The sequence below is a fragment of the Apus apus genome, chromosome 7 (assembly GCF_020740795.1).
Source record: "Apus apus isolate bApuApu2 chromosome 7, bApuApu2.pri.cur, whole genome shotgun sequence".
Classification (NCBI taxonomy): Eukaryota; Metazoa; Chordata; class Aves; order Apodiformes; family Apodidae; genus Apus; species Apus apus.
Window position 1 is genome coordinate 3164959 of NC_067288.1, and position 27602 is coordinate 3192560.

General features: G+C 41.7%; 1 protein-coding gene across 5 annotated transcripts in view; it reads right to left on the minus strand.

Moving 5' to 3' along the window:
- Positions 1-27602, minus strand: part of COP1 (COP1 E3 ubiquitin ligase) — a 128838-nt gene that overhangs the window by 79735 nt on the left and 21501 nt on the right. For 3 of the 5 annotated variants that reach the window (XM_051625045.1, XM_051625048.1, XM_051625044.1), the window contains exons 7-11: positions 25581-25640; positions 23641-23717; positions 18129-18186; positions 14650-14764; positions 10456-10591 (exon numbers count right to left, since the gene is read on the minus strand). In XM_051625045.1, coding sequence (XP_051481005.1) covers positions 10456-10591; positions 14650-14764; positions 18129-18186; positions 23641-23717; positions 25581-25640 — 446 coding nt within the window. The remainder of the gene's footprint in view (positions 1-10455; positions 10592-14649; positions 14765-18128; positions 18187-23640; positions 23718-25580; positions 25641-27602) is intronic. The other 2 variants (XM_051625047.1, XM_051625046.1) reach the window with 1 other exon arrangement.

Below are 27602 nucleotides of genomic sequence, written 5' to 3' on the forward strand. Positions count from 1 at the left end.
TCCACAAACAACTGGTCTATACCAGGTATTGACATAAATATGGATATACCCTTTAGAATCCCAAAGGTAATGACTGTGGATGCTGAGAGGCCACAAGAAGACAACTTTACAGGCAGTGATCAGGTGGGCACGCTGTGTGATCTTCTGTATGGCCAGCACAGGGCTTGGTGCCCTTCAAACCAACCCCAGGGCAGCCCACACTGTACATGAAATCACAGTTTGAAATGCCCTGGGGGCCAGACTTGAGGGGCACGTAGCCCAGGGAGCTTCTGTGAGAACTGGATACTTGATAGATCTGCTCCTTCGAATCAGAGATCTGAGGGTTGCATCAAATTGCATTTGCCTTGAAATGCATCACTAGTTAAAATTACAGGTCTGCAGCCAACTGCTCCCCTTCCCATACACACTCTACAATTGCTACTGTAACCATAAATGCCTCAGCCCTGACTTGATAAGACCTGTGACCACAGGAGTTGCCATTTCCACAAAGAACACAACTTGGTGCCTTTCATGTAAGGTATATTCCTTCTGGAATATACCTTTCAATTCAACTTCTGCCTAAAATGGTACTGTTTCCATTTCTGCACCTCTAACACCTCCTCCTGGCTTGCTGTGGCCCCACATTTAGCTGCAACATGGACACAGTGTTCTCACTTTTGGGGGACTTAATTGGTGGAAGTAGAGATGACAAGAGCTGCTTATTTCTCCACTTACATTTCCTTCAAGTCTTTCTCACTCTGTGCTTCCATTCCCCCAGGGATATCCTGTCACTTCTAACAGCCCCAGGTCCCATGTCTTGTAGCCTGGTTGCCTATTTCCAATACCCAGTTTGAGGCATCAAAATAAAAGATTAAAAATTCAAGTTACAATCCAACATCATGGCTACCAGTGCAGACTGCTCAGCACCTGGGACCAATACAGGAATTGGTATTAATATCACATACTTGAGAGACTGTTTTTACAGCAGACTGGTATTTTAAGGCAAAGTAATTAGTGTCACTAGTATGCACTAGCATACTAATTTGTAGTTTTTTTAAAAACAAAGCTATACTCAGGCATAGGAAGCTGCCATCAGACCACTCATATTTTGTGCTCCATCAACTTAGTCTGAGTTTTGTCACATAGAAAAACAAAGGCTACTGAGACAAAGCATATGAAGTTTCAACATGAAAGGGCTGTTTTGCCAAAGCTGTGAGTGATTGAAGCAAAAGAAAAAAAGACACACATTATTGTTCTTTTCAAATAAAGCAACAGTTGCACTAGTTACTCCTTACTCCAGAGCATCACCCAAGTAAGATCACTGGTGGTATTTCAAAGCCTTCACCAGTGCCACAGGGATAAGGACAGACAACTACTGGTTGAATACATTCCTTGATTCAAACCCCTGGGCTGCAAAATGTTTTCCAAAATACAAGCTGACCCCAAGCAGGGTATTGCAATCTCTACTCAGGAGGGACCACTTAATGAAAGACTCTTTGATTCTCTTTATAGATAAATATATAAATGAGACTCCCCTTACATGCATTCTATCAGAGAGCAAGCATCTTCATCCCTAAGAATCACATTCATTTGTGTTAGAGGTAGCCCCCAGTTTACCCGGAAATTGCCAGATTTGTTCTCTCATCAAAATAAAGTGGTCTTGGCCACTGTTAATTATGGCCTCTCAATGGATCAGGCTCAAGTCTAATGGAAGTCTAATTAAAACAATGGGACAGAGGACCCCAAGCTATTTCAGTTTGATCCCATGGAGTTGTTTGGGATATTCCAGCTCCAGCTGCACCCCTGGTGCACTCCTCTACTACTGTGTCTCCTCCAGGCTTTAAACATCTGATGGGAACAGACTCCCCCTAAGCAAATCTCTATTTGAAGCATAAAAATAAGACACCAGAAGGTCAACTTTGTGTGTTAATTATCTTCTCCCCCGGCTGGAAAGCAGTTAGGAAAGGGCATTAAAACAGTTCAAAGCCTGCACTGCTCAGAAGAGGATGGTCCTCAGCTCCAGGGGGCTCCTTTGGGAGGACTTTATTGCACCAGTCATGCTGCAGTCACAATCTCAGCATCTTTCCTGCAGCAATAGGAGCTTGAAATTTTGTTTTGCTCTGTCTGAAGGAAGGCATAAGAAGTTACCAAGTTGACATTAGACCCAGCCATGTCATTAAACCTTGTTCCAGGTCCACTTCATGCTTACAAAATCCTTTCAAGTGTCACGAAATGCCATCAGCTCTAACAGAGGCCCCTTAGCAAGGCTCCCATTCCATAAAGAGTGTTTAAAGAAGAATATTAAGTCTGAATCAAGGAGGGTTTGGTGGGCTTAGTTTCATCTCCCAGCTCTGAAATCCAAAACAAGAGTTGCTTTTATGCTTCGTCATCACTAGATGAAACAGAGCAATAATTTTCTTAAAACCAAATGAGAGAAATTGTGCTTCCTGCCATAGCTCAACTTTCAGAGCCCAGATCCCCTCTACTTTGGAGGGAAGCAACCCTAAACCAATTCTCCTCCAAATACAACCCCAAATCCTCCTGAAAGCCATAGCAGACTTCCAGCCTTGCCTATAAGACTATAGCTAGAGACATCCTATTCTACTGCATAAGGTTTTTTCATACACATGTACAGGGGAACCTGGCCTAATTACCACTAACGAGGAGAAAACCTAGAGGGAACTACTGAATTTTGCAAGCAACCAAACATACAGTGTATTGATAAAAAGCCACTCTACTGCTGGCTGATACTCTTCTGCATGCTGAAGAGAAGATGACAACAATCCCAGGGTTTATATGCCAGATACACAGAAGTACAATGAGCCAAAGCTGCTGCAAACAACTCTCATGCAAGTTAATGAGGAGTAGATTCAGTTTTTCCACAAGCACCATTTAAAATAAGCCAGAATAGGGAAATGTTAACTAAAAACGCCAACAGTTAAATGCAGAATGTTTCTTATGACACTATTTAAAATGCAAGCCAAATTATCAGTCTGCCTGTTGTAATATTTTGGGTAACAATTATCTCTATTTGTAAACCAGGATCAGCCATTTTACCCAGCTGGGCTGATCCACAGTAAGTTATGAACAGCTCTGACAGTGGCAGGAACAGAGTCACAATGTGACAAAATACTAAGGTGGAAGAGGCTTTAGGTCTCCAAATATACTTCAGCTGGCTTTTCTCCATGCAACTGGGGAAACATTTCCAGACAGGAGGGCAGCAACCTCAGCCCAAGCTACATAAGCAGGTTTGAGGTAAGAATGCTCCACACTGAGTTGCAAGGTTGTCTGCACAGCAGAACCATTTTATCAGGATTATGCTGTTAAGTAGGAAGGAACTCAATCAGTTATGATAGATAAAGTGCCTTCTAGCAATAAGGCTATCCAAAAGCCTGCAAGCTTGTTTTCAGGCCATCACATACATCACTATACCTTGGAGGATTTTGGTCCTTCAAAATTGTGGACAGCAGCTGCCAACAGAGCTGAAGAGGCAGGGGACCAAATATCTGTAAGAGCTCAGCTCAGGGAACCTCCCTCAACACTGGGACTGTAAAAAACAGGTCCATCCATAGCCACTAGTTAATGATTGCATGATTCCTCCACAATTTACCTACAGCAGCTGAAAACACTTCTGTCACCAGCTGGTCACACTGCCAGAGGTCCCACTTCTCAGAACAAATCACTGCCCAGCCCAGTGTCCCAGGACACAACCTGCCATATCCTTACTACAAGCCCCCAGATTGACCCAACACCACCATCTTCAGCCAGACTGTAACCTCTCCAGACACCTCAGCTCCATCCAGCAGGCACCCTGTCAAGACACCAGCCTTCATGAATATTGAGTCCATACCCTGCTGAGCCATTTCAAGAAGTGAAAGGATAGGCTGGGGCAATCAATTCCAGTGGCCCTGCTGCCTGGTGATGATGGAATGAGGTTAAAATGTCACTTGAAGCATTTTTCATCCAACTGTCATATCTGTTTCAGGAGACTGATGGTATGTGGAATCTTTTTGGTCAGTATTTGTATATTACCTTTAAACTATTTGTTAGAAGAAATAAAGATACATATGAATACCCTTAAGTTCTGTTTTATAGAAAGAACTTGATCTGACTTCCACTTTTCATTTGTATAAATCTATACAAATACTTTTATATAATCCTGTAAGAACATAAGTGTCACTAACTTACTCTACAAAACACCTATGGAGCATATAAATCCCAAATATCTGTCTTAGAGCCTGCAATTATGAATACAGACAATATGAAGAATAATTAACTCAAGCTTCTCCAGGCTGAGCTGCTTGTAAGGTTTTTTTACTTACAAGTGTTTAAGCCCACACCAGACATCTTTGCATGCCCTAACACACTACCTCAATATCTTTTTTCAACAGACTAACCCTAGTAAGGAAGAAAGGAACAAAAAAATCCAAAGGCATGCTAATGCTTTTCAGATCATGACCTCCTAGCAAATTCAGACATTTCCAACAAACAGGGCTAAACAATTAGAAGAACACTAATAAGCTACAGAAATTCATGTTCTATTAATAGACCAGGCTTGCTTCTTCAAGCAGACAAAAGCTCACTGTATCAACACTCTGCATTGAAAGAAAGCTACAAAACTGGGGGGGGAAATTAAGGGAAATGTCTTTGCCTTTTACCACTGTGCTTGTGGAAGCTCTCCATGTAAGAAACTGTGAACCCACAGCCTTCATGGCTTGCAAGTGCAGTTCCTGAGACACAGCACTACTGCCTGATGGCCATTAACACATGGACATCAGGAGAAACAGAAGGGCAGCCTCTTGCAGCCTCACAGAAAAGATTGTGTCCTGATCAATTAAGAAAGGAGGGATGGATTTGATGCAAGGTAGTTTCCATGTGGTACCATCCTCCCACCCTAAATATGGATCTCTCAGAGGACACTCCTAATACTGCAGCATCCATTTTAAGCTCTGCATTTTTACACAGCTTCTCTTCAAAAAAAGCCCAGTCTTGTCCTAATAAATACAATCCTCTTTAAATTTAACACTCCCCCCCTCCAAGAGTTAGTAGGAAGAGAATTTCACTTTACACTATACATAGTGAAACCAAATAAGGACATTGCTTCTCTTTAAAACACATGGTCAGAGGAAGATGCTTGGAATAAAGTTGGGACAGAATCTTTAGTTTCTAATGAGTTGATCATGTACCTTAATTAAAAGAGTACAGTCCCCAACACTTGGAGGTCTCTAGTCCAATATCCTGTTCAGAGCAGGAGCAGCTCTTTGGTGAGACCCACCACTCAAGGCTTCCTCCAGCCAGACCTTCAATACCTCCAAGGATGAAGCTTCTGCCACTTTGTTGGGAAGCCTGCTCCAGCGTAGGACTGTGCCATGCTGCAGCCACCAACAACTACATGTTTGCCAAGGAACAGACTGCTTAAGTCTACTATTCCTACTACCAAACTGTCCAAAATTACTTGTCTGAATTACTAGAACAATGAGGTCCTAGTGGTGGCCATGCAACTTCCATTAACTCCCCAATTTCAAGTTAAGTTTTACACCCCTAAAAGCAAAAGCTTATGTTCATGGATGAACAGATTTCTGCCTCTGCAGTGTTACTCCAGGCATCAGAAAGCTGACTTTCCAGGTCAAGACTGGAGATGGGAGCAGACATGTTATTTTCTAGTTTCAGAGCCCCTCTTGGCACCAGCATCCCATCCTGAGGGCTTGGAGGGCTACACTACCAAGTTGAGACTGTCTCTTGAATTCCGAATTCAGAGACCTGAACTGACATCTCTATAACCCATCTGCTGGGTAAAACTCACATTTAGCTTCTGCTGAAGGGTTCCAGACCACAGTTATGTACTAGGAAATGGATCAGTTCTGCACTCCAAAGAAAAATGAAAAAGGGAAAGGCTCTGTACTCAGCTGTAAGGAAAAAAAACCCCACGACAATCCCATTTCAGCCCCAGAAAAACTCTGGTCTATGAGCCAAAACCTCAGATGGAGTAATGTAAGAACTACAGAAGAACAAGCTTCAAGTAGATTCAGGGTATGATACTTCCAAGTTTCCTTAGCCACTCTGCAGTTCAACTCTCTATCCAAGCACTTCTCTCTTCCTTCCAGTGTGGGAACAGTCCAAGTAAGACAGATCAATCCACAGTTTTGAGTTACTACTAGTAAATAAGAGTCCCTTTAAAAAAAAAAATGATAAATTTAACAGACTATAAGAAAAATTCAGCCCTCGTTTCTCATCTTCTCAAGGAGCAGCATCGACTGTACTCCAAAACATACTCCTGTTAAAGATAAACTCACATTCCTGCCATTTATCTTTACTACCAAGATAGAAGCACTGATGTTTACAAACTTAATAAAATGGCTCATCTCATCTGACCCAGTCCAGGGCATTAGTTCTGGACTCAACACTAAAAGGCACCTTGTTAAAATCTGGATCTGAGAATTTATATGGACAAGTAATTGTAGTCTACAGTAAAAAAGGAACAAAAAAATGGCTCAATGAATAGATGGAAAACATGCTTGCAATGGATTATTTTTCTTTTAAGCTCATCTTTGAGGAAAGGATTTCAGGCCATGTTACTGAAAGGGCCAACAAACAAAAATACAATCTTGAAATTGATGTAATTGTACCACTGAAATGCTAAAAGAAGCCTCCTAACATCTTGTTCTTTACTTAGAGGCAATAGAATAATAAGCAATGATAAAAAAAGAATGAACCCCAAAAGGAAGACAGTTTTTGAACACAGCCTTAAGATTTAACAGATGAGTTAAGTGAGGTTTCAGCAGCCAGAAAACAAGTTCTTTCTTTCCCTCTCTGTAAATCACTATGCTTTTTAGATAAATACAGTCTTGGCTATCCAAAACCCTTCCATTGTCATTTTAAGATCTCTCAGAGAAAAGGTGGAGCAGATGACAAAAATCCACACCATTTGCCCCCAAGCCTCAGGCCCTCTGGGACAGACATATTCATGTTTCCATCAAACCCAGGAACCACCCAGCAGGGAGAACCAGCTTTCTGATAACCAGCTTTCAGTCAGACATCTTGCTGTAGTCTGTTTTAGGGGTGGTTTTTTTTTTGTTTTGTTCTTTTTTTAAAATATGAAAGACTGCCACATTATCCTCTGAAGGCCTCTGACAGTGCTAAAGCAATTTTCTACATAAATCATTGTAATGCTAACACTGCAGTTTACAGACTCATCTTTAAAGGAAAGCCTTTACAATTTACTGCCACAGCAAGCAGAGAGAGGAAAAGTTAAGCTCTGATGACTGCTCTGTCTGGGGGCATAATAAATGGAAAATTTATTTCTTGGCCCAGTTCTAACAAAACTTAATATACATGGGAAAACAGTGTAAATACAATCAACTTAAGAGAACTGAGTGCATTGAAAAAACATTGAGGTGCATGTAAATTCACACTGCAAGCATGCTGGAAGTCCCCCTGATGTTAAAGCAAAACTGAATGACCTGCAATTGCAAAGCCTTCAAACGTGTTTTCATGGCACATCCTTCTCTGCTCATCTGGTTTTCTGCAGGCACAGAAGACAGGGAAAAGAGGGACTGAGGGCTGTAATATTTCAAAGCAAGGTAAGGAAGCTCTTCCTCACTGGACTTTGGATCTCACTGCCTGTCCCCTCCCAAATCAGAGGGCAGATGTGCAGCTTGGGCACTAGCCCTGCCTGGCTCCCCAGCTCCTGCCAGCACCGCAACTGGCGGCTGCCACCCTGCGGATGCTGCACGGCCACCAGAGCCCCCAGCCAGCTCCCACCAGGTGGGGACACCTCCAGCTGCAGAGCAGATCATCAGCTTGGCACTTCATCCCCAAAGGCACAATAGTTTTTTCAGCCTGTTTCTATACAGTCTTACAGTTTATATAGACAGCCTTTAATTACGCTTTCCATCCTGTTGCCGTAAACCCAGTTTTGCTTCTCTCCTAAATAAGCTTCAAAATAAGATTCTAAATAAGCATCAAGGTTTTGCAGGTAAGGAAATTTCCTTCTTCCTTTGCAAGCAAAGCTAATCAATCTTAAAAACCTCTCTAAGGCCAGCAAATCTGGAGTCTGGCATGTGGAACATGCAGTGTTAAAGCAATGCAGATCAAACACTTGTGTCCTGTTCATTTCTAACAGCAGTTTATTTGTTAAAAAATAAAACTAAAGTACAAAGAAGTTTAAACTCGTGATCAATTCTACTTTTTATCTTAACTATACTTAAAATGCCCCTTTGAAACACTTTCTAAGACAATAATGAGGCTTTATTACTTACTAACCCTATGCTTGCTTTGTATTTAAATGTATTTGTCACAACAGCAACAATTGAGCAGCAAGACTTGCTTTTTTATATTATTTTACCCATTTTACTACAGCACGCCCAGAACACCTTCAGAAATAAGTGCAGTCAGCCCAAGGATAAAACTTTTCACAGCATTTCACTCAGTTACTTTTTAATTTGGCCCATCTGTAGGTGTCTAAAAGCTGCTCTATTATCTTAAGCTGCCATCACCAAGACAACTCACGTGGCTTCACAGACTCTCTGAACTTGAGTAATGATTTGGATGAAGAGCAGTGGTGAACACAGAACATAAGTGTGCTGGCCAGTACATATTAGATATTAACAAATTCAAACTTTAAAGGAGCTGTTTGGATAGCCAGAAGCTAACAAGAGTTACAGCAGCAGCACATTTAGCAGCCATACCTTAGCAAAGCACTTATGGACAGGCTCAGATGCAAATAGTCTTTACTCAACCCACACACTGAAATCCCTAAAAATTACTTAAATGCTTTGGTAAATAAAAAGGATGAGCAGGGGAGAACACTGACTTGGAAGCATAGTTATTTTTCAGTTTAATGCATTTAACTACCAGCACTGGCTTAGAGGGAGGCCCCACAATATCTTCATTTCACCAACAGCAGCACACATACTTTTCCAACATGTATTGCACCCAAAAATTATGCCTCCCAAGCAGGAGCAAGATTTACTGCCCTTCCAGCATTTCCTAACCAAATACCACAAAAATGCTGCTCTTGCAGAATGTCAAGAAGAAAGAAAGGGCAAAGGGACAAAATTTAATCCATGCTGAAGTTGGTATCTGAGGAAGTTTGTCTGCGGTGCCAAGAGTTTCCCACCTGCGTTTCACCACGGCTGGTGTGAACCCATCAGCACAGGTTAAACACAAGTCAGATCAGGGATTACTGTGTTCTGACCTCTGTGGCTAACTCAGCCATTAAACATTCCTGCTACATATTGCAGCAGTTAGGGAATCAATGCTGCTTGAAGGAAAGTATGTACTCTATGCTATACATGCCTCCTCTTCTCCACATGGTTCAAGTTTCTTGGGGTCCTTCAACAACAGAATCAAGCTGTTCTGTCTCTGTCCAAATGGCCCCTTCATAAGGTATAGGATTAAGGTTCAGAAAACCCAGGTTCACCTCATTATCTTATGTTTCTTTCAAGACTTCAGGTATGGCCATTTTGGATCTCCTGCTCCCCATGTATAAAAAATGATGCTACTTCTCTCCCTCAAAAGGTTGCTGTGAACAACCATTCAAGTCTGTGAAACATTTCTGTAAGAAGCTAATGGGTCCTGTATATGTGCCATGAAGAAAAGATTCCCCAATTAACCACCACCAGCTCCAAACCAGATCCCACAGACTAAATCCCCAGGGTATGCTTCCACAGCTGCTGAAACCACTTGAAGGTTAGGGCTGCTGGCAGGTCCCAACCTCTCCCTATCTTATGTGCTCTCTCAAGCCTCACCCCTAAGGCAGCTGGTTTGTGGAGCATAACTAGACAAAACTAATTTTGTGGAAAGACTATCAATAGCATTTCAACAGCTTAAGGGTCCAAACTGGTCCAGAGGAGGCTCAGATGAGCTTCAGCAGTGGAGCAAGGCACATTCACCCCACATGGCAGGGAATATAGCATAGCTGTTGGCAGGAACAGAGCTGTTGAGCTGGCTTTACCACAATCACCTTCTCACTGGTATTGAGCTCTGTAAACAGAGCCTCCAACCCTCAACAGTTCAAGCAATTGCAGTTAAAAACAACTTGGCTATTTAATACTTGCCATGATGACTGATCCACCAACAATATTTAAAACCACCAGATTCTTAAAGCTACCAACAGAAAGCAAGATTGAGACTTCTTAAAATGCTAGAACTGAGTTACTTACAACACACTCATGCTAGCATGAAGAGGACTGTGCCTCCAACAGGCTTTGTACTTCATGACAACAGATCCAGATACTCACTGGCACCTCAAAGGTTCTGCACTGGGTCTTGACCAACACCAAGCATAAAAGGTACCACACTGTGGTACCCAAGTACCTTTGCAGATCAAAAAATAGTTTGCAGCACTATTTTTGGGAAGCAACTGCAACACGTTACACATGTACAGACCATAACTTGCTTCCTAGGGGTTGTTAACTCAGGCTCAGCAGCCTGTATCAGCATGTGCTGCAGTGTCAGGGCTGCAGCAGGTCTTACCTGGACACGATGCTGGAGCCATTGTAGAGGTCACTAGCATAAGACAATGTTGCCAGGGGTCGGACAGAATTGTAGCGTGTGAACTTGGACAGACACTCCTGAAACTCATCCAGCTGGCTTGTGGTTCTGCTGTCATCTAGGGAGAGGCAGCAGCATTCAGGAGGAAAGAAAGAGTGAGATAAATTCAACTGCAAACAAAAACAAAAATCAAGATGATACCAACTATTCTTTGTTATCTGGGGAGGATTCTTGGTCAAAAACTGGTTCTCTCACCTCCCTGAAGAATGCAGGATTTTTCAGAGCACAAATTAAGTCTCTCCACTGCAATGCTGGGTGAACCTACTTTGCTGACAATCTGCCTGGAGATCACAAATACAGCTTTCCTGGTAAGTAAGCTAATTTATTTTATTTTATTCAAATTCAAAGCCCATGGGTCATATAAATTATAAACAGAAAACCTTCAAGCATACCAACATGCACTGTGAAGAACTCATCTAGTTTTCTATGGAGGTGAATGTATATTCCTTTCCCTGAATTTCTATTACAATATGCCTGCATTTGGTGTCAATTACATTCAAAATGCTTCTATAAAAATATTTGTCTTGTTACTCCAAAAGCAACACAGCTATAGGAGGGTTGTTTCAGGGCTGGAGAAGGAAGACAAGCATGAAACCAGACAACTTCCTGCACTGTAAGTTTTGTGAAAACTGTGACCTTCAGCAGACAAGGTGAACCTGAGCCAGCTTGAATAATGATGATAAACATTCTGTGGGAAATGGAACAGTTTACTAAAAAGGTTAAAACTAAATTGCAGTGTAGATAGCTGAAAGGCATTCCCCAGTTCCCCAGAAGTTCCAGCTTTTCTCAGCAGAAGGAGAATTTTTAGGTAAACCATTAAAAAAAATTTCATAAATAAGGTAGAATTCCTAACTTACAGTAATGCCACATGGGCAAGGCAGCCTTCCTAACAATCACACACCCACAGTCAAACATCAAGGGGAGTCTTCAGGCTTTGTAACAACCTCCAGAATTAGCAGCAATTCTTTCCTCATAGAATGGTTTGGGTTGGAAGGGACCCTAAAGATCATCCAGTTCCAACCCCCCTGCCATGTGCAGGAATACTTCCCACTACACCAGGTTGTTCTGAGCCCCAGCCAAGCTGGCCTTGAACACTCCCAGGGAGGAGGCAACTACAGCCTCCCCAGGCAACCTCCTCCAACACTTCCACATTCACTTTGTCTCTCTGTGCTACTGCAATGTAAGGGAACTGCAGCTATGGCTGCTCTCACAGCACTAACATGCAGCACCTCAGGTCACAGAACTACCCACCTTGGCTCCTGTTAAACCACAGCATCCACTGCAGCAGTGGAGAAACCACCATCAGGACTCACCTACGCGGCCGAGATCACAAATTCCACCTGCTAGTTACCCTTAACTATTTCCTTATCAGCACCATAAGGAAAACAAAGCTCCACTTAAGTAGTTTTGAAAATATTGGGGTGAAAAAATATCTGTTGATCTGTAAAAGCAAAATACAGCCATGATTTCTTGTGGGAAAACAAAGAGTAGTCACTTTCGGCACTCTGGTAATTCCTTGCCATCAGAAATGATCATCTTGCTCTACACTTTTAAGGCAATTTGAAGCACCCCTTATATGCTATTTAATGTTTGATCATATAAAGGAACAGTGAGGGCTAGCAATTAGAATGTTTGAGTGCCAGCCTATACATTACCCACATCAGATGGATCAAAAGGGGCAACATGAACAGAGTACTACTCCAAACTAAAATCTTCAGCCCCCTGACCACTACAGGAAGCAGCTTGAGAAGAAGCACAAACATCAGGCAAGTGTTTTTCAAAGACCATTTCCTCTTCTGACACTTTGATAGGAACAAAGAGCAGCTTCTCTTCCATTTCCCTCATTTAGAGACCAAGCACACACTCCTCCTATAATTTATTCTGTATCTGTGCTTGGAAAACTGTTATTTCTCAAGACATTTTCCCCATCAAAGTGCAAGGGCATTTCATAATTACAGTTATGGTACATCTCCACTCCCTACAACACCAATCACAGGCATCTCTAGCAAAAAGCTTGAAATCCGCACTAAATCCTATTTAAAATGTGTCAAAAAGCAGGAATTACTTAATCAAGTATCACAGGTTATTCAAGAAAAAACCCACTCTTGCATATCCCTGCACTCCTGGTGCAGCTGACATATGAATAAAAAAAGTTTCACCACATTCATATTTATGGCTGTAATTATGGAGAAAGATGTCTTTTAGACAGGAATGCCTGAAGAGCTCCATTTGTTAACCTTGGTTAATAGGCATTATTTTAACATAAGCACAGTTTTACATCACCAAGTTGGTACCACATGAAGACATCTCAGTGTGTTCTGTGAAGTACTGTAGCCTGCAAAGCAGTGGCTGGCACTGGACAGGGAACTGGCTGGTCACATACAGCCAGTTTCTGCCACCTTCCAGCTGCTGAAGCACCCTCACTGTGTGCTGCACTCCTTGTTAAAGTTATTTTGCTGTGCATGATGAGATCCGAGTAAGTCACTACTCTGAAGCAGGTTAATGATGTTGACATATGCAAGAGTGAGCTCCCCTAAAACACACTGCAGCCTTTAAACTTGAAGCCAACTTCTTTTTAAATGAAAAAAGCAAGGAAACCAAGCTTCTTTTTTTATTATTTTAAGTAGATAAACTAAATTAATGGAGGAGCTTCCTTGCTGATCTCTGTCATGGGAGATCCCTTGCCTTCTGAGGCTACAATAAAGCTATTCTGCTGCAGCAACCTCTACCTGCTTCCCCCTCTTGGCCCTGGAAGGCTTTTCCCATCCCCCTGAGGGCTGGCTGCTCCCTACCAGATCTGCAGCTCACCTTTAATGCTGCAAATCTCCTGCCTGCCACAGCTCACTGCCTGAAACTTTCCTGAAATGGTTTCTCCCCCAGAGGAGCCAGAGAGCAACAACCCTCCTCACCCTCCAGACTTTCATGTTTGTTTCTTAAGAGAATCTTGTCGTTAATTAAGAACCATCCATCCACTAGGTAACAATTATTCTAGCTGCTGTCACACTCTTACTCAATTACAAATGAGGCAATCTAGGTTATTGTGAAAACAGCTTCTAAATCTTCAAAACAAGCCTGAAATCCAAGGTGTGCCCCACGGGACAATACTGATGCACACTCAGCTTCTATACCCCAAGCCATTCGTTAACCAAGACTTAATCTAGAAAACAAAGGATAACCTCCAAGTGTCCCACTGCCTCTCACAGTACTGGATGACAAAGCAATACATGTGACCCTCCAAAATGATAGGATTGAAGTTTCAAAATTTAGCTACTTCTGGCCAAGAAAAGCAAAACAGGAGGACTGGAATAACACAAACACGTAGAACAACTTTCTCATGTCAGACAGAAGTGCAAGCTGGTCTCAGAAGTGAGCCTTTTCTGAGAACTAGGCACTGTAAGAGCAGACCCATGTCAGAGGCTGAATACCACGCAAGAGGTATGTCCTGGTTTAAGCCAGGATGAAGCCAATTTTCCTTTCCTTTTACTGATTTTTCCTTCAGTAAGCTTTCCTTTAACTAGTCAGAGCCTTCTGACTAAAGCTGATAAGAATGTTTTTCTAACTGCTGGGGCTGCAAGGTCACACCTTCACTCTGCTGGCTCAGACACTATGGGGAGATGTGTGATCCCCCCGCAGGAGGCTGAGTTAGACAGACAGCAAAATTGGCCAGAGATATTCCATTCCATATAGCTATATAAGCTCAGAGGAAGGTCAGAGATCAGAGAAGACAACTTCCTTCCTTCTTCCCTTCTCTTCCATCCATGGCCAGTGTCTGGGAAGGACTCCGTCCATCCATCACCACTGACCCCCAGGCTTGAGCTCTCCTGACCCTCATCACTCTGTGCTCTCTCCAGCAGCTCCAGTATTTCTTGGGACTGTTCCAGCTCAGGGGAGTGCTGTGGGAGTTGCTGGGGGTGGGGGGGAGGCGAGAGGCTTTTGCACATACCTGAACATATTTGTATATAATTGTATATCATTAATATTTAATTAAAGCCGTGTAGTTTAGATTTCAATCCAGCCAAGTCTCTCTTCTTTTTCTCTCTCTCCTTCCCTACCTAGGTGGGAGGGGATGGAGAGCACTGTTGTCAAACCTGAGTCCAACAGTGACAAGGAACTCACCTGAGACACGTGTCATCCTGGTGGAAAAATAGCACTGCTCCAGGTCCTCAAAATGAGCCGTGAGCCGCTTGCGTCGTGAGGCCAGAGTGCTGTTATACCACGGCTGCTTTTTGGTCTATGTGGAGAAGAGAAAACACTTCAGAAAGGTAAAGCTTTACCCAACTTTCAACACTTTTTATTTTATATATGGAGGGTTTGGAGTGTAAAATAACAATAAATTAACATCTTGCCACTATTAACAGCTATTCTTAGGATGCTACATGCTGCGCCATTTAAGTTGACAAACAAGAAAAGCTGCTTTTAGTCACTTCTTGTTTCCCCAGTCTCTGCAAATCTACCAATTCCAGCCTCACCCACAGGACAGACAGCAGCAACCCATGGAGACTGACATCTTGCTTTTGTACAGAGGCCAAGGACAGAGGCTTCCAGCTTCACAAATCAAACCACAAATACTTCATAAATCCCTGGCAGACAGCTTATAAAAAAATATAGAAGGGACTGCTTATTTTAGAGTTACTGAATTATTTCTTTTAAAGTACCTTAGTAACTCCCTGTAAAGCTATGCAAATAAGGGTAGAGGCAGAAGACATCATCAAGTTCAAAGGTTAATTGAAAATTAGTTAATGAAAGTCATCATTAAAGCTATTTCCCAACCTGACAAGAAGTAAAACTGAGAAGTAGAAGCAAAGAATTGAAACTACACAGCTCTCCTCCTAAGGAAACAGAAAATACAGTACTTCTCACTTTAATCACTAGGAAGGAAAAGGAGCCAATTCCTTTACCACACAAGCAGCATGAAGAGTTTTAATTGCTTGCATTAATTTATATTTTAAAAGTCTCACATATTGTCTACTCAAAACTCCCTGATGACATTCTTGACCAAGTTCTGCAATGCCACTCAATGGCACTAACAAACCCCCCCTCCACATACAACTTCCCCTCAGCCCACACAGAACAAGCTGCCTTTGTTACAGCCATCAGGAGCAAACTAAGTTTAGAGTCTGCTCAGATTCTCTTTATACCTGTATGAACAGTAATCTAACATTTTTGGGGAAAAAGCAAGCCCCAAGCAACACCACCTCCAGACGCTGCTTCTTGTGTGAGGCCCTCAGCTCCACACTCATGTCATGACTCACAGGGACAGCACCTACACTCTGCACCCCTTATCTCATCTGCAAAGCAACTCCAGTCTCAAAACAGAACACCAGAAAGTACTCTTACCTCAACACCTTTTAACTACAATTCTCTACAACATCGCTGTTTTAATGAACTACTTAACACTTTTACAGCATCTTCCAATTAATTCTGAGCACCAGCCTAAAAGGGCTCGAGCCCCCTCAGCACATCAGGAATGATTAAGGCTCAAAACAACTTCAAGTGACATGGAGCAATCACTGCAGTCTCAAGTTATGACAAGCCACCTGTGACATGATGAGCAATATCAGCCAAGCCCAAGTCTCATCTGCCAGATTAGCCCAGTCCACACTGTGGTGGAATCAATGGCAACCCAGCCCATGCTGCAAATCAACCCACAGTAACCCATCTTCATCAGATCCTCCCCAGCTAAGCATTTTAAACCAAGCACACGTACCAAAACATTCATGGAGCTTCTAGGATGTCTGCTTCCTGATTAAGAAATGCTGGGAAATAGTTAAAAAACAAAGAAAACACACCCAAGCAATTTTTATTTAGCTGATAAAACTACCATGGCTGTCCTAGCTGAGGACAGCAGTTAGGATTGCTCTGTTATCAAGAGTGATTTTACTGTCTGAACTCCATTATGTGCTCTGAAGAGCCCTCTAACAACTGTGGAAATGCTTCACAGCTACCCACAGGGCTCCTGATTTCTAGCAGAAAAGCACTGCTGCTAAGTACTACCTGCACAACTCCCCTATGTGACTTGTCCACCACCTACTGTACTTCACCATTTACCAGGAAGAAAACTGTCCTGTGGCTTTGCAGTATCTAAATCCCTCCCTAAGAAAACATTCATGACCAATGCACAAAGTAATTATATTGAGGGGAAAAAGGCTCTGCTGTGCATCCTAGCATAGCTTCTTACTGCCAGCATGAACCAACTATGAGTTTTGCCATGACTGACAGTCAGAAAAAAAGCACAGTTGCATTTATATTCTTCAAACTGGTTTTATAGCAAAACCTTGCTGAAATTAGACTACCTTTGAATTAAGCATTTCCTGTCAAGAATACTCTTTCAACTCCCCATCCAAACATATTAAACTTGAATTTGAAAGTTTGCACTACAGAATACAAATCTTTTACTCTCGAGGGCAAAAAAACTGCATTTCAGGACAAGAAAGATTATTCTCAAACAAATAAGGCTGTCATACAGAACGACTAGTAAGCCTAAGATATTTGTTTTGTGCACATACCAGCAGTATAGTTATGCTATTAATTTGGTCTTTGAAATATAAAGAATAAAGAGTACTGTCAGTGGAGAACACACACCATACCATATCAGAGTCCTGAACACAAGCTCTCCAACCACATTTCATTTGCCCTCTGGAGTGAGATGGAGCTACAGTTCTTTGTTCAAGCAAACATCTCCCAGACCAGCAGCAGGAACAAGCCTTTTCCCACAGGTGAACAGAGTGAAACTTCTAATTACCCTTTAGCTATACAGCTACCAACCCAAACAAACTGCACAGATACATGCATCAGCCCAAAATCCAGGTGGTTTTTATTTATGATACTTCTACTGCTTTATTTGCCAGTTTGTCATGGCTGTCTGCTATGGATGGTCCAGCAGAGAGCACCAAAGGCACAAGCTGGCACTTAACCAACAATCTGTCAGTCCAAATCTAAACTGCTTAACCTCTTTGGAGCTGTGATCTAGGTACCAGTGTCAACTTCCCAGCCCAGCTGAATCATTTCTGAGCTGCAAGACTACACCAGTGCTGCTTGACATTCGGGAGGCCCTGTGGATCAGACAGTTTGGAGGCTGCCTGCCAAACTGCTTCACTGTAAATACAACTTTTTATTCTCTATGTGAATTTATAATAGTTTGCAAGGCCCCAAACAAGGACAAACTACAAAACAGCTGTGTGCTTCGAGAATGAGTTTCTTGTTTTGAAAGTCAAAGCTGATCCAAAGCTATTTAAGTCAATGCAAAGTGTCAGGGATTTACCTCCCTTCCCAAATGCTGCCCACTTGGGAGAAGAGATGAAGAGCAAAAAATATCCCCTTTTCTGTGGATGAGTCAGCTTTGGGAATGAAATCAGATGTCTAAATATATTACACTAGATTTCTTTGATGGTGTCAGTGTGGACACTCACAATCACACACAGTCATTTCTACAGCTGTAATGTTGGCTCCAGTTTGCCCATCTAACCAGTTAAAAGCATCTGCAAGACTGGAGCTGACTGGTAGCCTGGAGATGGATGGAGCTGTGCCTGATCTCTGCCCAACCTCCACAATGACCCTCCCAGCACCCCTGTGCACAGACACATGTATTACCTTACCTGAGAACTGCCACTGAAGCCTGGGGGCTGGCTATACTCCGTGGAGTCAATAATACTACTGCAAAACCAAAAGAAATAGTCTGCTTAAATCACTGTACAACCATCCTTTATCATTTTTAACCTGTTTGCTATTCCCCCCTTTGCATCCTGCAGCATACTTGCCTTTGAAACACCTTTAACAGACAGGGAACACAAGGTTATTTTTGGTTTGGGAAGGATTTAAAAATATTTTTAAATACAGGGATGTCTTGGAGCAGAATGCTGTTGCACACAATTGTGTGTAGTATGATTTAATTTTTAATTATAATGCAAAAGCACATCTTTTGAATGAAATATGCAGGATAAGACATTCTGAAAATAACATGCTCTCACTGATTTTCAGTTCCTTTAAAAAAACATAAAGAGACCATGACATTTAGAGCAGCACTGTAAAGAGAAAAGCTAGAGAAATCAGCTTAAGGCAGACACTAGTATTCCAGGCATCTGCAAAGACACAGAAAATAGCCACAAGTAAAATCCTGACAGCCAGGGCTATTATTATTAGAAAATGCTACACTGCATATAGCTACATAGTATCTATAACAACACCACATACCTTAAATAACTGCTTTCAAAACATGTAACACACATGCAGACCTAAAGAGATGTAACTCTCAAAACTGTGATAGGATCTCCTGATAAATGCAAAGACAGCTGGTTCAGTTTCTTGCCCATACAGGCAAATTTAGCTCTGGCCATAATACCAGAGCCAGATTAGAGCACCTTTATGACTCAAATTCAAAACACTTTTAAGACAAGTAATGGTTACTACACAAGAACATCATTTTATTAATGATGGTGAGCACATTACAAACATCAGCATTATTTGTTTTTAAAAACCTTTATAAATCACTTGCTTCTGCTACACCAGCTGGCTTGGACAAACGAGCAATTATCTGGGTTTGTTACTCAGTCTTAGGAGGTAACCCTGGGTTTAGGTGTTGCTTGGGTAAGCTGAAGGTTTCTTTAAAAACGTTGCCAGAACACTGCTGTAGGTGCTGGCTTTGTAAAAGATGATTGTACCTGTTGATGTTTATGTAATAGCTGCCAGAACTGATGCTTAGACTTGACATTCTTGGTCATAAAACAAGTGATTTGGCTGAAACACCCATCAGGGCACTTGCAAGTCTAGAAGAATGAAACAGTGGTACTAGCACTTAAATATTTATCTGAATCTTTTAAAGCTCCCCTGAAGGTAGAGGCAAGTGAAAACAGAAGACAAGAGAGGATTTTAAAGTCTCACTAATGGTTAACTTGTAAGATGAGATTGATTTGACTTCCGTTACAGGCAAGACAAAAGCTGCAAACCAAGAAAATCTGAGGGATAAAAATCATTATTTGCTGTGAGCTACTGCAAGGGAGAAAACAGCAGAGCTGTTTCAGGCATGGCTGGGGACAATGAACTTCAAATTACAATGTGGCCACAGGAAGTAATGAAACAGAGCAGATCCTGCCAGGAACAGCATGAAGACGACACTTGTCTTAAAAGTGATGAAAAAGATACTCTACTCTGAGACAGGTATAGTGGCAATTAACAGCAAAACATACAGAATTAGAATGTCTGGTCTTGTTTTGCTGTGGGTTGTCTGGTGAGGTAAAGCCTTCAAGAGCACAGACATCCCCCTAACCAGAATATAAATTCAAATTAATTTCTGTGCAGGGCCTGTAGCTGAGTTAACTGGCATATGCTCCCACGTTTTTCCTTTTAAAAACAGGACAAATGATAGAAAACTACAAAAGTTCTCTCTGGATTCTCTTGAAAAAGCTGTAACATTACGTTCAATTAGGAAGTTCAGCTACAGTAATACAACATATTCAAAAACCTGGAATAACAACAGCAGCACAACAACCTGCAGGCCAGAAATCCCATTTGTTACACCATTACGGGAGTGGGAGGGGGTAATTAGAGCAAATGGAGGGGAAGGAGATCAGGATTTTGATAACTGAATCAGTTACCAGGCAACTCATTTTTAGATCAGAATCCTTCCCCAGAAGCTCCTATTAGACTGATAGTTTGTTATTGCTATTACTGCCTGAATCTGCAGTCACAGACAAGCTGCTCTTATTTGTATCTCCTGTTTGCACCATTTACTGGTAGCAAAAATAGCCTGTTCAGAAAAACCTACACAGGACAATTTGTTCTTTTCCCTTATTCTTGCCTTCATTCTCTAGTAGCATACAAGCCCAGCAACATGCAGTGCTGTAAACAAGTGCTCTGCTATTACCCAATTTATTATTTCATCATACCCTGTACAAGCATAAGAAAACACGTGTTTCTTGCAGCAGAGACATGTTTAACACAGCAGTTGTACTTTTTTTTTTGCTTAAGAACTTATGAAGGCAGATGGAGAGGCATGGTAATTTCACATTTTGAAGATGTTAAGAGTGTGAAGGGAAAAGCTACAATGAAAAGAAACAATGAAGCAAGGATGGATTTAGAGGAAGTAGGTGAATAAGGGCAAGTCACCAGAGAGCAGATAAAACCAGATTCCAAAGGCTTCTATTTTCTTGAACTTGAAATTCAAAGGGTAAAAGAGATTTTCTTCATCTCAGCATGGGTCTATGATAATCTTGTACTATTTGGGCCACATTAGTAAAACTTTATACAATTATATTTCATTAGCAGGGTATTAAGCATAGTAACAAGTTACATGCCAATTTAAAAGAGACCATTGTAAACCAGTGATAAGCTAAAAAGACTCTGCAAGTTTAATAACATTCCACCATGGAACTAAAACCATCTCAAACTGTATTTATATTTCATTCTTGCTGGTTCACAGCATCTCTAAAATACACTTTGGAGATTAAACAGTTCAGCTAACACAAAAAAAACACCCAAACAGGATTTTTCAAAGCTCCTATCAGTTGTTCTGCAGCATTCTTGCAAAGGAAGAATCAAAGTTAGTTTTGACACACTCTCCAAAACTTACAATTAATGTTGAAAAGAAAATTAATCTCAAGTGGGAGACCCTTCTGAAATCAGAGTGCTAGTAATTCAAACTAATTCAATTACTTAAACTACACAAACCTTCAGGATAGGGCAGGGACCAAAGTGAGATGAGTCCAGCAACAGCTTGTTCTGACACTTCAACCCCTCAATACTACCTCTTAACACAGGAATGTCATTGAAAAACAGAAAAGGGCTCTTCTAAAACCAAGAGAAAAAGGCAACCTCCCATACCTTAGAAAACCCCTAAACATCATTATATCACACCCCTGGCATGTTGTACCAGAGAAAAAACCCAAAAACTTGTGACACAACTGAGATGGAACCAGACAAAGAGAAGATGGGCAAGAGACAGTCCATGATCTCTGTGCTCACTGTAGTCTGTCCCACCACTATATCCCAGTAGACCTCAGGTGATGAAGCATATCCAAAGTCACTAAAATGTTTTGGACACTATTTTATATCTTCAAAAGCAAGACCAGAACGATTGACCCTAGGATGTGAAATAGGCATAAAGGAATATAAGTTATCAGTCGACTGAAACCAGTGTAGGTCTCAGCAGGTTTTTTATTTCCCCTTCCAGCTTTTCCCAGAACTCTTGAGTTGACAAGATTAGCTCAGCTTTCAACAGATGAAGTTCTTTAGGAGCTTGTTTGTTAGCTTGGCTCAAGTAACCGTGATACATTTCTACTCTTAAATACAATCATCTGGTGAAGGGCCTAGAGAACAAGTCATATGAGGAGTGGCTGAGGGAACTAGGGATGTTTAGAGAAGAGGAGGCTGTGGGGAGATCTCATTGCCCTCTACAACTATCTAAAAGGAGGTTGTAGGGAGGTGGGTGTTGACCTCTTCTCCCAAGTGAATAATGACAGGCAAGAGGAAGTGGCCTGAACCTGCAGCAGGGGAGGTTTAGATGTGATATTAGGAAGAATTTCTTTACTGAAGGAGTGGTCAGGCACTGGAACAGCCTGCCCAGGGAGGTGGTTGAGTCACCATCCTTGGAGGTGTTCAAGAAACATGTAGATGTGGCACTTCAGGGCCTGCTCTAGTGACCAAGATTGTAGGGGGGGGGGGTTGTGGGTGTAATTTGGTGGAGTGTGTGGTGTTTGTGGGGGGTTTTGGTGTGTGTGTGGATTTTGTTTGTTTTGTGTTGTTGTTTCTTTTTTTGGGGTGTTGTGTGGTGTGTGTTTTTGGGTTTTATGATTGTTGGACTCTGTGACCTCAGAGGTCTTTTCCAACCATGCCTACTATTCTGTAATTCTGCAAAAGAGAAATATTTCAGGGCCTGAAGCTGTTCAACATGTAATGAATTAAGCCCAACCAGGGCTCATCTTCCCAAAGCAGCAACACCACACAAAGCAAACAGCAAGCAACCTATTTAATAGCCAGTAACAAAAACTGTAAGAACCTGACAAGAATCATCTTCACAGAACAGAAGTCCCATCAAAACCACCTGCACACAAGAATTAGGCAAGCAGTGACAGGTGGAGTAACACACTATTCCCATCCATCTTGGCCATATTCCTGTCCTTTCCCTCAGGACCCACCAGAACTTCACAGAAATGCAAGAGATTCTGGTTTATGTGCAGAAAGAGCACCCTGGTAAGAATTCCCAGCCAATACTGCCAGGCTCCTTAGCAGAGCCCTCCATCTACATCTCTGCAGGGGTGGAAATCTGATCTTTTTTCTTACCTATTTCTGAGCTATTAGGTTTAGGGCTGATAATTGCTGAAAAGGTACCAGTACAATTTTATAAAAGAAGTCAACAGTTCAAAGAACTCTACCATTAGGAAAATACCCTGGGGAGAAGCAGGAGAGATGATAATTTGATAACATAACTTGGTCCTGTGAAATCAGAGCTTTCTTACAACAACAAAAAAAACCCCAGTGCTATGAAGAAGCAGAGCACTTCAAACCCTGGCACAGGCAACTTGAACACAAGAAGCTTCTGCAATTTTTTCATCAAGAAACCAGACTACACAATATTACAGACAAAAATCCACATTGAAAATACATGACTAGAAAGGCATTCCATTAAGCCAAACCAGACAGATAAACAATCAATAAGGCTATATATTTTAAATGTTGATCCCATGAGTCCATACCTTTCACTGTTCACACCAAGTGGGGAAGCCAGAGGACACAAGCATCATACAAAATTAAGACTTTTCATATGCCAAGCAGAACTGCATAAAGTTCAGAAAAGGCAGCACGTATTTAACAGTGATATTTCATACCACAGCAAAGGCTTATATAACTCAAGTTACCTAATACTACATTTAAAACCATCAGCTTTCCACAGGATCTTGTTTGGAGGAGATTTTTCCATCCAACTGCAGGCTCAGGTGGCTTTTTCTTCACTGCTTTGTTCACATGAAGCTTACACCAATCAAAACCAGAATAGGAGCATATTGTACAGCACTCAAAAAATAGTTTAGCTTGTGTTTCAGGCATGGCATGGAAAGGACTAGCAAGTACAATACATGTACAGCCTGAAACTTATGTTCTAAGTTGCAAGCTCCATACCTGTGTGAAGGTGAGGGAGCCTCGAACTGTGGCACTGTGCTGTCCTCACTGACTGGGGAGTACAACCCACTCATTTCCTGAAACAGAAAGCCATGTTACAACAAAGTTAACAAGCCATTAATTAGTAGGCAACTTCTAATACACAGTTCCCACATAGCAATGTTTTGGTTTTCCAAGCACAGGATCAACCGTATTTCTGTCTATCCAATGCTCACCTAGAAGTCTTTGCTGTATCTGAAGAAACATTCATTTTTCTTTGCTGAAATCCTACAACTGCAATGCCTTCGCCCCAGAAGAGGCTGTTCTGGAGTTTATACTCAAAAAAGCAGCAATGGATTTGGTCAGCATCCAATTGTCTCAAACCCAGCACCTGCCTTAAACAAGGCAGAACGAGCAAGGTGTAACTGCGTTTGAGATACGTGCAAACTTTTATCTCACAGCCTTCACAACTGGGAAGTACTGCTGGATATGGGTCAAGGCAAGAGCAGCCACAAGAAGACAAGGCAAAGGTGGTATCATGCCCCAGACTTAAAAGAGGCTCTGTCAGTCTTCTGTGGGGAAGTGAACAAGAGACAAACTTTGCACATAAACTTAGCTTTGTCACTGCCAGACTAAATCACTGCTGTGTACCCAGTGTGAGACTGTACCTTTCATCTCTGAGAAATGGAAGCTATGCAAGATGCTGCAGCTCATTAGTTACAGGGGCAAAGTGTTCCAGGACAACAGTACTGGTGTCATATTCCCACTAGGTGCCCATTAGTTTTCAGGTAGAAAGTAAGATATTGTGATGAGAGAGATCCCAGGCTTTAGAGGTCAGAACCAAGACCACTATCACACACCAGATACTTACCCAGCTGCAGCCCACTGAAGTGCCCTAAAAAAGCAGAGAAGCTGGGAGCTAGATATTCCCTGAAGGATCCTGCAGTTTTGGGAATAGCTTCTCCTAGATCTGAAGACTTACTTTACCAGTTTTGAGGAAACATGTTATGGTCTATTTATCTCCCAAGAGCCAAGAACCATTTAGGGAAATAGGTCTGAAAACTGCTGTTATCTACCAAGTTACAATTTGCATAGCTATCAGTTGAAGGGAAGTTCCTTGTCAGTTCTACTTATATTTTGATAATTCATCAGCATGCATACAAATTGGGAGGGAAGACACCTAAAAGGTTTCAGGACTATGGTTGGGAAATCATGCTGACTGCTCCCGACAAGCAAGAGATGCAGACCTGCAAACTGATTCCCAAGAAGCTTAAAGGGACCACTATTTAGAAAGGTGGCAGTACAATGCATTCCTGAAACATCAGGTTCCTACTTTAAAACACTAGAATGATTAGAGGAAAGGACCAAGAAAAGCCCTTAGGACTCAAGAACGGCAAGACTGAACTGAAGGGTTTATTTGGCAACTAATACTTAACAAAAATCTCAAGAGAACCCCACCATTAAGGAATTAAAATAATTAAATGAGGAGGTAGCAGATTGCTTCTGTTCTGACACACAGCAGGAGCTGGTTCTGCTCCTACCCAGCCTGTGCACCACAGGTCCCTTGTGCACACTCCCTCCCTCCTCTATTTTAAGAGTGGTGTGCTGCTACAACTTGAACAGCCTGTGCAAACAGCCAGAACACTGCAACATACAAAAATCATTATGATCAATAGACTGGCTGTTGATTTCTAGCAGTTATTCTAAAATACTTACTACCAACACAAAGAAAGTGAAAAACATGATTAGTTAAGAGCCAGGTTTCCACAAAGCCACCTCTTAACAACCTGCAGCTTGCACATATCAACTAAATGAACAAATTAAAGAAAGAGCATCATCTGTTCATTTTCCCATTACTGACTCAAATGCCATAAATTTCACACAGCAGCCCCACAAGCAAGGCAGGCAGCTTGATGCAAATGAAAAATTGCCAGAGTCAGAACAATGTCTGGGCACCTCACCTCTACTCGTTTAATATCTTCTTCCAGAACACTTAGCTCCTTCTGGATTTGCTCCAATTGCTGTGGATAAGAGAATGGGAGAAGTCTAAATCAATCTGCACTGCACCACCACCAAGATAAATTACTATTTTTTTTTAAAGATGGACCTGAACTGTCTGAACTGGCATGCTACATGACTCCAAAGTCACTATGCAGGAAGCCCATATGCATAAATTAACATAGGTGTGCACACAAACCACATTCAAGACAAAGTTGTTATTGTCAGTGCAGAATGAGAGCATGTATCTTGATACCCATCACAAAGAGACCCACGTCATTCAAAGTAACACTATTTATGCACTAACATCTTTCAGGCAAGGTATTCATAACTGGTTTACCAACACTGAATATCATTAGAAAAAGACACCATGAAAGACAACGACCTTTCAACAGAAGAAAAAAATATTTTGCTGAAAGTTACTGAGTATTGCTAGAAGCTAACCTGCCATTTGCCAATTTAAATTAATGGATAATTTTTTTGGATTGGCAAAAACGCCAAGAGTTCTGCTCCTGGCACCAAGCAAATGCCACAAGACATTTCTTTCAAAGGTGTGGTACTTACCTTGGATTATACTGTAAACCCCAGACAATTTCAGGACAAACCCTGAAAGGGTCAAGAGGGAACTTCCCCTCTCACCAGCCAACATCCCCTTTCCCTTCTGTGTCACATCTCATATTTTTCAGGTTTTTGCAGTTACTTTTCAGTCAGTAACCTGGCTTCACTCATCTCTAGTGGCTGTGAAGCCAAAGACTTAGTGACTGTTTAACCCTAAGAACATCATCTGCTTACCAGCCCTAATTCCCACCCTGTTTCAGCAGACATGTCCCATCCCAACAACTGCAGTGCCTTGGGTGAGAGCTCTGAGACTGGACCTAAACAAAACTCATGTCCAAGGCAAGTCTGTTTCACTAAAATGCACAGGTCTAATGAATAAATTGAGAACTGGCAGCCCACCTGACACTCCTCAACACACAATAAGAGTCTACATACAGTTAGCACTGTGGCATTCAACCAGAAGCTGTTACCATGTTGGAAAGTCCACTGAAAACAGTGGACTGTATGGAGTAGAATGTATGCACAATACATTCTCTAAAGGTCAGACAATTTATCATTTTGAATTTATAAGGGAATATCAAATTGCCCAAATGCAAAGTTACTGGTACTGCAAGATATACTATCCTTAGGATTACTTATTTCCAAGATTATTAGGCAAGCTACTCCCAAAGACTTATTCACTGGAGTGCTAAAGCCTCATCATTCAAGTGGCAGAAAGTTTCATTGAAACACCCACCTTAAACCCCCACTATTGATCAGCATTCCAAACATCTGTGTGCTGTGCATTAGGTAATTCACCATTTTAATTTCCTTTTTCAACATTACACAAGTTCTGGCCCCAAAGGCAGCAGAGAAACAGACTGCGAGGTCCACGCCTACTTCTAACATGGCTGCTTCTTCCTTGGAAAGAGACACTGTATTTATATCCTAACCTCTCCACACTGAAGGTTACAGTTTATATTTAATAGGAGTCAGACAGCACAAGTTTAGTGTTTTAAAACTAGACTGCCACAGATAATTAACAAGCCACCACACCGTAACAGATAATTCCATTTTCACTTGCAAAACCTACAGCAAGAATAGCAGGTGGTGTTACAGCTCCAAAATTAGTGGCAAAGTTAAGTGACACTTGCACAACATGGGTCCTGCCTGTACTCAGCTCTAACAAGCAAATACCATGAGGCCCCCACTTCCATAGAAACCATTTAAAAAGAAGCTATAAAACCACTTAGAAGTTCCAGAATTAGGGCAAGGAAATCAGCTGTTCTGCAATGCATTAGATCACAGCCAAGCTGGACAACTGAAAATTAAGTGACAGTTGTTGCCATCACATAAACAGGAGAACTTTTTATAGGAACAAGGGCTGAGATTTTTTAATGGCCAGCTTTTACAGCTGCACAGAGCCACAGGTACAAGACCTGGGACTT